The following is a 13,294-nucleotide window of genomic DNA, read 5'->3' as shown; positions in this document are numbered from 1 at the left end:
TCCCAAGTTGAAAAAGAGTTTGCATGCTCAATTAAGTATTTTCAATCTGATTGGGGAGGTGAGTATCAAGCTTTCAAAAGATATCTTTTAGATCATGGTATTCATCATCGCCTGTCATGTCCTACCATTCACCAACAAAATGGTGTAGCTAAGAGTAAGCACAGACACTTAGTGGAAACCTCTCTCACCTTACTTTCCCATGCCTCATTACCACTTTCTTTTTGGGATGAAGCTGTTAGAGCTTCCACCTTCCTCATAAATAGACTCCCTACTTCTGTTTTAAACAACTCTACTCCTCTCAAAGTGCTTTATGGCAGAAATCCAGATTACAATCACTTAAGAGTTTTTGGGTGTGCTTGTTTTCCAAACACTAGACCTTACAATACGCATAAGCTCGAATTTCATTCCACTAAGTGCACATTCCTTGGTTATAGTCTTCAACACAAAGGCTATAAATGTCTAGCTTCTAATGGTCGTGTCTATATCTCTCGAGATGTTCTCTTTAATGAATTTGATTTTCCATATGCACATTCTATTTTCTCCACACCAGCTCCATCTCCTAATGATTCTCCTAATTCTGCCACTATTCCTACATGTACTGGTGTGATTCCTACTGTTCCTTTAACTCAGTCATTTATCTCTCCTTCTTCATCCTCATCTGCCCCCTCCTCTTCTTCTTCTCGATCTTCCTCTTCTCCTTACCATCATGCATCTCTGTCTCCTTCATCACCTTCTCTTTCTATTCAACCTCCGCCCTCACTACCTCACTCTCTTTCTATATCTCCTCCTTCCGCTGCCGCTTCTTCTAATCTTCCTGCTCAAACAATCTTACCTTCATCTTCTCTGCAAGCTACTTCCAACACTCACACTATGGTTACTCGTTCCAAGGCTGGGGTCTACAAACCCAAGGTTTTTATTGCCTCTAAAGAGCCATTAACAATTTCTGATGCTTTACAAAATTTAGATTGGACAAATGCCATGCAGGCTGAGATTGATGCTCTCTAAAGAAATCACACTTGGTCCTTAGTGCCCCTGCTTGAAGGAAGAAAAGCTATTGGGTGTAAGTGAGTGTTTAAGTTGAAAGAAAATTCAGATGGGAGTGTTGCTAAACATAAGGCTTGTTTGGTGGCTAAGGGCTTCCTACAACAGTTTGGGTTTGATTTTACTGATATACTTTCAGTCCTGTAGTGAAGCCTACTACTATCCGGATTTTCCTCACTGTAGCTCTTTCTAGAGGCTGGTCCATAAATCAACTTGATGTCAATAATGCATTCCTTAATGGTGAATTAAAGGAAGAGGTTTTTATGCATCAACCACCTGGATTCAAGGATATTTCTTCACCTCATCTTGTGTGTAAACTTCATAAGGCTCTGTATGGATTGCGCCAAGCCCCAAGGGCCTGGTTTGATAAACTTAAATCTGCTCTTTTATCTCTTGGTTTTACTAGTGCACGTGCTGATACATCTTTATTTTTACGCATCACTCCTCAACATACTTGTTTTGTTCTTGTGTATGTTGATGACATCCTTGTAACAGGAAGCACTACAGCAGCTATTTCTACTCTCATCTCTCAACTTGATACATCCTTTGCTCTTAAAGATCTAGGTAATATCAATTACTTTCTTGGCATCCAAGTTGAGCACACTGACACTGGACTTCATCTCTGCCAGAAAAAGTATATCACTGATCTTCTTTGTCGTGCCAAAATGCAATTTGCAAACTGCCTCAACACTCTTACGACTTCTGGTGAAAAACTTTATGGTTTTGGAAGTGACCCTGTTGCAGAACCTCATTTTTATAGAAGTCTTGTTGGGGCTCTTCAGTATGCTACAATAACCAGGCCCGAGATTACTTATGCTGTCAATCGTGTATCTCAATTTATGCAAAATCCGCTTCAAAGTCATTTCAAAGTTGTCAAGAAAATATTGCGTTATCTCAAAGGTACTTTGGATTATGGTTTGCATCTGTCACGATGTTCTCAGCTTCCTCTTACTGGTTTTTGTGACATGGATTGGGCTTCAGACCCTGATGATCGACGAAGCACTACTGGTTTTTGCATTTTCCTTGGTGCTAACTTAGTTTCTTGGGCTTCAAAGAAGCAAAGGACTGTCTCCAGATCTAGTACTGAGTCTGAGTACCGTAGTCTTGCTAACACTACAGTTGAATTGGTTTGGATCCAATCCTTACTTGCTGAACTTCAAGTCCCTCAAACACACACTCCCACGATCTGGTGCGACAACAAGAGTACTGTCTTGATGTCTCAGAATCCTGTTCTTCATGCTAGGACGAAACACATTGAGTTAGACCTGTATTTTGTTCGAGAAAAAATTATCAATGGTCAGCTCAATGTTCGACATACCCCTGCTCTCCATCAGATTGTCGATGTCTTGACGAAAGCCTTATCAAGCACCCGTTTCTTACTTCTTCGAGACAAACTTAGTGTGATCTCACTATCCACCCTAAGTTTGAGGGGGGGTGTTAGAGACTCTTTATAACCATTAGTGTTAGTTATTTTCTGTTAGTGTTAGCTGTCATATCTCTGTTCTAACAACATCCAGTTAGACCTTTTCTGTATTTATCTCTGGTATAAATACCTCTTGTACAGTTTAATCAATAATACACAATTCATTTTCACTATTACTCTTAGTCTTAATAGAGTTTAGGGTTCTATTTTAACCATTTTACAAAACAAAGGGTCCAAAAAGTAATTTTTCAAAACACAGGGTCCAAACAAATAATGAGAAAAAACACAGGGTCCAAAAAAGTATAAACTCTTCATATAAAGGACCACAATTATTGTCACCCTGTGAAGCTTTGCTCTTGTTTAAGATTGAAAGTATAATTTTTTTTAAAGGGGAAAAGAAAGTATAGTTCATGGTAACAAAATGCTTTTGAAAGTGAAGGAAATTTGAAAAGTATTATTTAGTCCATTATTCACATCAAATACTCTCAGTTTTTCTCACTTACGTGAAGTTCTGTCGTATAACATGAAAAATATTAAGTTCTTGTTAGAATCTTGAATTTGACTGGAGAATACTTTGAGAAAAAAAAGTTTAGAAACTATATTAAATGCTAGAATATATCTTGCATATATTCCATCTTTATTGTATATATCTTCAGTTACCATAGTTTTAGCAAATTAGTTAGTTGGCTCTTTTTTGTATATATCTTCAATTACCATAGTCTTAGCAAATCAATTGGCTGATCTGTAGCCTACATTCTCTCTTGTAATTTGTATATATTGTTTCACGTTCAATACAATCAGTCACGGAATCAATTTCCTTCATGGTATCAGTCATAGTTTCGATTTCTTTCTCTATCGAACCCTAGCCACTCATCTTCTTCTACCTTTCTTTCTCATCATCATCTCCATGGCCGATTCCCAGAAATTCCATCCTGCCCTCACCATCACCAACGTGAAGTCCCTTGTCCCGGTTACGTTGGATAATGAGCAGAGTATGTATCATTCTTGGGCTGCTCTATTCACAAATCTCGCTAGGGTTCACAATCTCTATGATCACTTGGTTCCACCAACGGAGGAGACAACCAAGGTTGCTTATGCCAAGGCAAAGTCAGCTGATCTTGCTTTATGGAAACGCCTTGACGCCGCTGGTCTTCAATGGATTTACGGCACTATCTCCTCTGACCTTCTCCATGCTATCCTCAAACGTGATGACACTGCCGAGGCGACATGGAAACGTCTTGAAGCTTTATTCTAGGACAATAAAGCCTCCTGGGCTACCCATCTCGAAGAAGACTTCACAAATGCTGTTTTCGAGGATTACAATTCTATTGACACTTACTGCAATTACCTTCAATCCCTTGCCGACAGACTTGCCGATGTCGATGCCCCGGTGTCAAATAGTAGGTTGGTTTTACGGCTCACCGGATCTCTGCCGAAAGCTTTTAGTGGTACCGTGGATTTTATCCAAGACCAAGAGTCGTTACCGTCATTTGAAAGCTGTCGCTCAAGGTTGAAGATGGCAGAGCGTTCAATTAAGTCTCGTACAACACGTGAGTCCGGTGGCCCCGGGACCCGCACCGGCGCAGCAATGGTGGCAACGTCATCTGACTCCCCTTCCTCTGTTTCCAAACGCAACAACAATAATAAGGGGCGCAACAACAACAAAAATAAAGGGAAAGGGAAGAGCTTTGGTGGCCAGTCCTCTCAGTGGCCACAATGGCAGCCTGGTTGGGGAGGTTGGAGGATTCCACCATGTCCATTCCCTGCCTATTCTTGGCAGCCAAGGCCACACTACTCGGCCCAAAGGCCCTCTGCTGGGCCTAGTGTACTTGGGCCCAAACCTCAAGCTTTCAATGTCATGGCTCCTCCTTCGGCTCACTCTATTGCTAGCTACACGCCGACTGACATTGAAACCGCTATGCCTGCTCTTTCGTTCTCTCAACCCGATGGGAACTACTAAATGGATACCGGTGCGACATCTCACATGACGGCAGACAGAGGTATTATCTCTTCTTATTTCAATTCAAGCAATAAAAACATAACATTGTTGTTGGTAGTGGTCATTTAATTCTGGTTGTTGGTCACGGTAACACTAATTTACCCCCACCTCATCCTCCCTTTGTCCTTCAAAATGTGTTACATGCCCCCAAACTCATTAAAAATCTGATCTCTGTTCGTAAATTTACCACTGACAATATGGTTTCTATTTCTTTTGACCCTTTTGATTTTTCTGTCAATGACTTACAGACGGGGACCAGACTAATGAGATGTGACAGTATTGGGGACTTATATCCACTCTTCTCAAATTCACAAGCCACTTCATCTAACCATTTAGCTTTTACTAGCTACTATGTCTCATGATCTTTGGCACAATCGTTTAAGTCATCCTGGCGATGCTATTATCAACACTCTTTGTAGTAATAAGTTTATTGATTGTAATAAGGCTTGTAAAACTTTTTGCTCATCTTGTCCTCTTGGGAAACATACTAAACTTCCTTTTTATGAGTCTTTGTCATACAAGTTCTTGCCATTTGATATTATTCATAGTGATCTTTGGACTTCCCCTGTTGTCAGCTCTTCCAGACACCGTTATTATGTTCTTTTTCTTGATGACTATAGCAAATTTTTGTGGACTTTTCCAATTGCAAAAAAATCTCAGGTTAAACAATTACTTTTATCCTTCCATGCGTTAGTCAAGACCCAATTTGAACGTAATATAAAAACTTTTCAATGTGACAATGGGACAGAATATGTTAATGGCACTCTTAAACAGTTCTTTGATCAACAAGGCTTGCTTTATCGCCTTTCTTGTCCTCATACATCTCCTCAAAACGGAAAGGCCGAAAGGCACATAAAATCTATAAATAATATCATCCGTACTATTCTTTCTCATGCTTCTATGCCACTCTCTTTTTTACATCATGCTCTCTCCATGGCCACATATCTCCTAAATATTCTCCCCTCAAAAGTATTAAATTACTTATCCCCCGTCCAAATCTTATATCAAAGTGATCCTTCGTATTCGGATTTGCGTGTCTTTGGATGTCTATGTTTCCCTTTATTCCCCTCTACTACCATTCATAAGTTGCAAGAATGATCTACCCCTTGTGCATATCTTGGCCCGGCTCCAAATCATCGTGGCTTCAAATGCTATGAGATGTCTACTGGTAAAATCATAATTTGTCGCCATGTACGTTTTGTTGAAAATGAATTTCCCTTTTCTAAAATTCCCAAAACAACTCCTCCAGATTATGATTGTTTGACTGATAATTTCTATCCTTCAATAATGAATTTAATCCCTCAACAACAAACTCCACAAAATGCTCATCCCATTACAACCTCTACACCTAATTTGGACTCTCCTCACTCAGCCAGCCCAGTTCACTGTGCACCCCAGATTTCTCCTCTCTCAACTCCACAGCCTACACCCACACCACCAATCTCTCCCTCAACCATCACTCATAGTCCACCTAGACCCACACATCCCGTGTCGCACCGCATGACCACTCGTGCAGTCAATGATATTTATAAACCAAATCCAAAATACTCCTCCAATCTTCATGTCTCCACCACTATGGATATTTCTCCTATCCCGAAAAATCCCATTAGTGCGCTCCGTGATCAAAATTGGAAAAATGCAATGTTGGATGAATTTAATGCTTTAATTGAAAATAAGACTTGGGAATTAGTGCCTAGGCCTCCTAATGTGAATGTTATTCGGTCTATGTGGATTTTTCGTCATAAACATAAATCTGACGGTTCTTTTGAGCGTTATAAAGCTCGTCTTGTAGGTGATGGGAAAACACAGCGGCAAGGAGTTGATTGTGATGACACGTTTAGCCCCGTGGTTAAACCGGCCACCATTAGAACGGTTCTCAGCATTGCTTTTTCTAAATCTTGGCCCATTCATCAAATGGATGTCAAGAATGCTTTCTTACATGGTCATCTCAATGAAACAGTTTATATGCATCAGCCCATGGGCTTTCGTAACAAAAAGTATCCAGATCATGTTTTCCTTTTGAAGAAATCTTTGTACGGATTAAAACAAGCTCCTCGAGCTTGGTACCAAAGATTTGCTGATTTTGCTGCTACCATTGGGTTTTCTCAAAGTAAGTCAGATCACTCTTTATTCATCTATAAGAATGGTTCTGATATTGCTTATCTTCTGTTATATGTGGACGACATTATACTTACAGCTTCTTCTGATCGTCTTCGTAAGTATATTATGACTCTCTTGGCTTCTGAATTTGCTATGAAGGATCTGGGTCCTCTGAGTTTCTTTTTGGGTATTGCCGTCACTCGTCATGCCCGTGGTCTTTTCTTATCTCAGACACAGTATGCTGCAAAAATTATTGAACGTGCCGGAATGTCTAACTGCAGTCCATGTCTTACTCTTGTTGACACTAAGTCCAAACTAAGTGCCACCGCCGATACTCCTTATAATGATTCGACTAAGTATCGTAGTCTTGCAGGTGCTCTTCAGTATCTTACATTCACTCGGCCAGACATTTCCTATGCTGTGCAGCAGATCTGCCTTCATATGCATGCTCCGACTAATGAGCATATGAGTGCTCCTAAGAGTATCATACGCTATCTTCAAGGTACCCTTTCTTTTGGTCTACACTTGTACAAGTCCAATATTAATCGTATTATCTCCTATACAGATGCAGATTGGGGAGGTTGTCCCGACACCCGTCGTTCTACCTCTGGTTATTGTGTGTTCCTCGGAGATAATTTGATTTCTTGGTCTTCGAAACGACAACCTACTCTTTCCCGTAGTAGTGTTGAGGCGGAGTATAGGGGTGTTGCTAATGTTGTTTCTGATTCGTGCTGGATCCGAAATTTGCTTCTAGAGTTGCATTGTCCCATATAAAAGGCTACTCTAGTTTATTGTGACAATGTGAGTGCTATATACTTATCTGGCAATCCTGTTCAGCATCAACGCACTAAACACATTGAGATGGATATTCACTTCGTCCGTGAGAAAGTAGCTCGTGGCGACGTGCGTGTGCTTCATGTACCGTCCCGTTACCAAATTGCTGATATTTTTACAAAAGGGCTTCCGCGCGTTTTATTTAATGATTTCAGGGACAATCTAAGCATACGAGAACCTCCCGCTTTGACTGAGGAGGTGTGCTAGAATATATCTTGCATATATTCCATCTTTATTGTATATATCTTCAGTTACCATAGTTTTAGCAAATTAGTTAGTTGGCTCTTCATTGTATATATCTTCAGTTACCATAGTTTTAGCAAATCAATTGGCTGATATGTAGCCTACATTCTCTCTTGTAATTTGGTTTATTGTTTCACGTTCAATACAATCAGTCACGGAATCAATTTCCTTCATTAAATGACCCAAAACAATTACATTAAGAAGTTAATGTCATCATTTTTAAAATTGTAAAAAAAAAATTATTTTACATTGTTGATTACCTAAATTGTCATTTTCTATAATTTATTTATTTATTTAGGAGTGTATCACTTTAATAAAGTGATATATGTATATTAATTTTGTTTAATTATTTTTTATTTTAAAGTTATATTGATTTTTTTAAGTTTTTATGGGTTGTTGGTATATTATTTTCCAACTAGTGTGTATGTTTTATTTTTTTGTGGTATGATATATCGTTTTTTTTTTATGATATTTAGTTTCTATCTTATTATACATAATGGTAGTATATAATTGTGTATCATGTTATATACATTTTAATAGCTATATAATTTTGTTAGCATAGTATATACATTTTTTAGTAATAATTTTGTAAGTTTTGTTGATATATTATTTTCAACTAAGTATATGTATTTTGTGGTATGATCATTCAATAACTCATAAAAATAAAAATAATTTTAAAACAAAAACTAATTAAACAAAACTAATATACATATACCATAATATTAAAATATTTAGAGTAAAATAATAACTTGCTAAATATGACATATGTGGTAATATATAATATTAAAAAGATAGTTAGACTATTTTACTACAAAATTAAAACATGAACATTTATTTAGTTTCACACACAATTAATGACCATTTTGTATTAAGCCAATAGATTGAAAATTTTATAAGAGATTTTAAATACTTTTTTTTTAATATATCTATAATTGTTTTAAATTGTATAAAATTATACTTCATTGAAGTTTAACTTTTTATTAAAAAAATTAAATTTTTTCTTTCAATCTAAATAAGAGAATGAAATCATTTTGAATTTATTTATTTTTCTCTTAAAATCTAATATCAAACAAAAATCTGAAGGTTTATTTTAAATTTAAATCGAATATAACTTCATTTTATATACTATAACAACTAGATTTAAATCATTTAGTTAATGTTTAGGTGTGATAATAGAATGTAATAGAAATGAATTGAATTTCATTCTATTTTTTTTATTTGGTTGTATTTTAGAATATTAGAATGATTTTTCTACTATATTCGTGTAATGACTATTTTATTTGAAAATGGAATGAAAAATCTATGACAAAATTGAAAAAAAGAAAGAAATTTTTTTATCAATTTATTTAATATATATTGATTGTGTTTGGTAAAATTTTTGTTTTTTAATTTTTTAAACACAAAATTAGAAATATTATTTTTATTTATTTTTTTTATTTTTAAAAAATAAAAATATGTTTGGTAACTATTTTTTTTTTAATTTTTAAAAACAAAAAATAATAAATAATTTTGATAACTTTTATTATTTGTTTAACAAAATAAAAATAGATGTTGATTTGAATAATGGAAGAAAAAAAAAGGAAAGAAAAATAAAAAATGGTTTAAAAATTTTATTTTCAAACTTTAATAAATTTTAATTAAATTATTTTTAAATAATAAATAAAAATAAAATTACCAAACACAATTTTATATTTAATTATCAATTTTTTAATTAATTAATTTTTTTTTTTTTTAAGTGTTACCAATCAACACCATTAATTTTTATTCTATTCCATTTATATTTATTTCCTCAATTTTTATTTACTCCGATACACAAAAAGATGTGAAGTGTGCAACAGTGTTCGTCCGTAAGGACCACGAAGAAGAAGCTCCAAGTCTAAGCTCTTACATAACGATGTGAATGTAATCCTTTATTCAAAGTACTTGTCTAGGATTGTGTCTCCCAATATGCTATATGCTTTTTCGCCCCCTATTTTAAATCATTATATCCTATAATTTCATGGCCTCCCCTTGCAAATTTGTAACCATATTAAAATATGTGTATATATATATATTTATATTTAAGCACATTACACAAACCTCACAATAATCTTGTATTGATCCATGATTTATTTCCATAATTAAGCACATGCCTAAGACAGCAATATCCTAAGGACGATATTCAGACCATTTTTCCCACTGAGGCCACATGATTAATCAGCAAATAGAGAGTAATAGCTCCTTAAACATATATTATATTTTCACTATCCTCCGAAAAGAATGATTTGATTGTTTGTATGAGATTTAATCTAAAAATAAAAAATAAAACACCACCATCACCACCACATAATTCTACACAAACAAGAAAAAAGAGAGTATTCTGTTGTTTAATACGTAACCTTAGAATATTGCTCTTTTTGAATACTCCAGGTAAGGGAAAGAACATAACAAGGGCAATAGTAAGAAAGAAAGAGTATAGTTTGGCCTCCTAATAGTTCCTAAAACATATATTTTCACTACCTTCCCCCCTAAAAAATTGATTTGATTGTTTGTTTGAGATTTAATTTAAAAATAAAAAATAAAAAACCACCATCGATCACCACCCCATAATTCTACACAAACAAGAAATACATACTCTGTTATTTAAGGTACCATTCATCAATTTATGGCCCCGTTTAACTTGGACTAGTACTCTTTTTATATGCCCCATGAAAGGGAAAGAAAATAAATAAATTGGCAATTAGAAAGACAGAGTTTAGTTTGGCCTCCCACTAGGTATCTAGTCATCCAATTAGTAAAAAAAAAATTATATTAACCGCATTGGACCACAAGAGATAGAAGAACAGAACATTTTGGAAGCAGAATCGTCCCCAGTACTGGCATCTTATTGTGCTACTCTTATGCACATATAAAAAGGACCACACATATTGTCACCTAGTGAAGCTTTGCTCTATTTTTGAATTTCTCTTATGTTGCCGTACTAACCCAATTAGTGTAGCATTAATAATAGTACTTAGTATTTTCTGCATTTGAAAGAAACTATGCACTAAAATCTTAGAAAAGAAGGCTTCTTCAAATATGAATCATCACATGGCAATGTTTGTGTATGTGTAAATGGGCTTAAAGCAATCAATATGTTTTGTGTGAATGTGATCATTATTTTCTAGAGAAACGTAAGTTTGAAAATTTTGGATGGATCCTAACTTAAACTCTATTTATCACTCAAAAAGTTATAATAGAGAGCTTTATTCTCGTGATGTCTGTTTTTTTATTTTGGCTTGTTTTCATGCAGGGAAAGAAATCCCTTGCATAGATTTGTCCGCAAGATAAAATTAATAGATAATGGTAACGCACGAATATGTGGGGGCAAAGACAAAAGTTGGTGCTAGAGAAGAAAGAAAGAAAGAGAGAAAGATGCCCTTGGATGGTGTTTGGCTGTTGGTGAAAATAAAACCCAGTTGGGAACTGGTGGACTGCTTACCAACCAACAGCTTGTTTTTCTTGTTGTTACTTGATAGAAGTTGCTGTGAACAAAAGAGAAAAAAACCAACCACCAAAATGCTTCTTATTATTACGTAGTTACCCTTGTCCCCCCTCTCTTTATTTTTTTTTACCTAGAAATAACAAGTGTATATATGAAAATATATATATAGACATGAAAATATATATAGTAGGTGCCCAAAATTTTCCATTTCAAATTATACATGGCTGCCATGTTAATTATAAAATTAGATATCAATTTAGACCAAATTTTTTCCACATACGTGAAAGGCACCAACTATTTTTAAAGTACCCCCCTCAACCTTTTCTTATTATACGACTTTGTATTTTTTTTAATTTAAAGAAATTAGAAGGGTCGGGGTCAGATAAAGAGTGTCTATATATGTAAATACAAAGAAAACAAAACAGAAAAATTGAAAGATGTGATTTTGTTAAGGCCAAGCCCCCACGCCAATTGACAAACCCGCAACTGGTTTTGCACCCTATTTATTCTATAAATAAATATATAAATGTATTTCTTAGCTGGTAATGAAACAGTGGGCCATGTTGTCTCTATCTCTCTTTGACTCTTCCCTTCTTCTCCAAACTCTTATATATAAATACACGAACCTTCCTTCCCTAGTTCATACAAACCATATTGAAACAATTCTCTCCCTTTCTCTTTCTCTTTCTCTTTCTCTTGAATAGTATTAAGATCCTAAAAAAGACATATATATGGCAAAAGTTGGAAAGCTAGGAGGGAAGTTGAAGTCAGCCATAAAGAGATGGCCGTCCTTGACCAAATTCAGCCGCGTCAGCAGCAATGGCAGCATCTCATCACCGTATCACCCTAATGATGATCACCACCAGATCTCAAACGACGTCGTTCATGGTCATCAGAACAATCACGGCGATCAGCCTCATGCCGTGTACGTGGGCAAGTCTAGGCGGCGGTACTTGGTGAGCTCGGAAGTGGTGGAGCATCCTCTGTTTCAGGAGCTAATAGACAAGTCGGCCTCTGGCTACTGTGAATGTGAAGACGGCGGAATCTCTGTGGCTTGCGAGGTTGTGCTGTTTGAGCACTTGCTTTGGATGTTGGACAACGCCGAGGCTCAGTTGGGCTCCATGGACGAGCTTGTTGAGTTCTATACTTGCTGATTACTTTATATATTATCAAAGCATATATATATATATATATAATCAGTATGGTATACATTTATTATAAATCTCTATATCACTGACCAAGCATGAAGCAGTAGCACCTCTCTTAGAATTTCTTAGTTTGTAATTGTATAGAAATATTATATATATATATATGGTATGGTCTTTGTGTGTCTGCTTTGGACAGTGACCAACATTATATTATGTCATATTAACCATTTCTTTTTGAGAAGTTGTAATGCTAATGCAAGAGTTTGTTATCATTCAAAATCTCTCTCAGGTTATTAGAGCAGATAGAACTTGATAATGATGATTTCATTTCATATTTTCATTATATTTATGAGCTTGTTTGTGATTACAGTTAATGAAACACAAAGAAATTTTAATAAAATATATATATTTATATATTGTGCTCATTTGAAGTAATATTACTATTAATCAATAAGCACTTACATATATGTCCAAGCCCAAGTTGCATATATGAACAAGTAACAACTGTAGCAATTACTCATTTAATTAACAAGAATGTACATGTACTGGCACTCTTGTCAATTACTTAGAAATATAATAAATAAATAATACAAACAACCAAAAACAACAGTAACTGGGTAATGTTTCATGAGAGTAATACGAGAGATTTTGCCCATAGGATGAGATACAATGTATTGGTCCCTCTATATTTTGGATCTTTTAGTTCTACTATGACAACTTGTTTGACTATACATTATAGATATATGTATGCCAGTTTAAATTACACTTTGACACACTATGAAGTGATTAATGCACATATCTATGTATATTTTCTAGAGTGTAGTGAGACTTTAAAATTGAATATTAGCTGGCAGGAAAAAAACAATATCTGCAATAAAGATAGTTAGCTTGGCTGGTGGTCTCAAATTTAAATAAATACTTAGTTTGAGTTTCAAATGATTGGGTTGTTAAGCTGGATGCTTAGGGCCAACCAAGCATTGAACTAAGTATATTTATATAACATTTCATATTAGTAATCATATTAATTTAGTTAGAGGAGGATT

At 35.3% G+C, this 13,294-nt stretch overlaps 2 protein-coding genes across 2 annotated transcripts; both read left to right on the top strand.

Annotated features, from left to right (window-relative positions):
* The first annotated feature begins 1,304 nt into the window (after nucleotides 1-1,304).
* Nucleotides 1,305-2,495, top strand: LOC133795017 (uncharacterized mitochondrial protein AtMg00810-like). Its single transcript, XM_062232472.1, has one exon. It carries the CDS (start codon nucleotides 1,305-1,307, stop codon nucleotides 2,493-2,495), a length of 1,191 nt encoding a protein of 396 aa, XP_062088456.1.
* A 9,259-nt stretch (nucleotides 2,496-11,754) lies between these two features.
* LOC133794592 (auxin-responsive protein SAUR78-like) lies at nucleotides 11,755-12,665 on the top strand. Its single transcript, XM_062231921.1, has one exon. The coding sequence runs from the start codon at nucleotides 11,835-11,837 to the stop codon at nucleotides 12,255-12,257; it is 423 nt and encodes a 140-aa protein (XP_062087905.1). The 5' UTR covers nucleotides 11,755-11,834; the 3' UTR covers nucleotides 12,258-12,665.
* Nucleotides 12,666-13,294: the final 629 nt, after the last annotated feature.

This window comes from Humulus lupulus, chromosome 8, assembly GCF_963169125.1.
Source record: "Humulus lupulus chromosome 8, drHumLupu1.1, whole genome shotgun sequence".
Classification (NCBI taxonomy): domain Eukaryota; kingdom Viridiplantae; phylum Streptophyta; class Magnoliopsida; order Rosales; family Cannabaceae; genus Humulus; species Humulus lupulus.
This window is presented reverse-complemented; position numbering and strand designations above follow the sequence as displayed.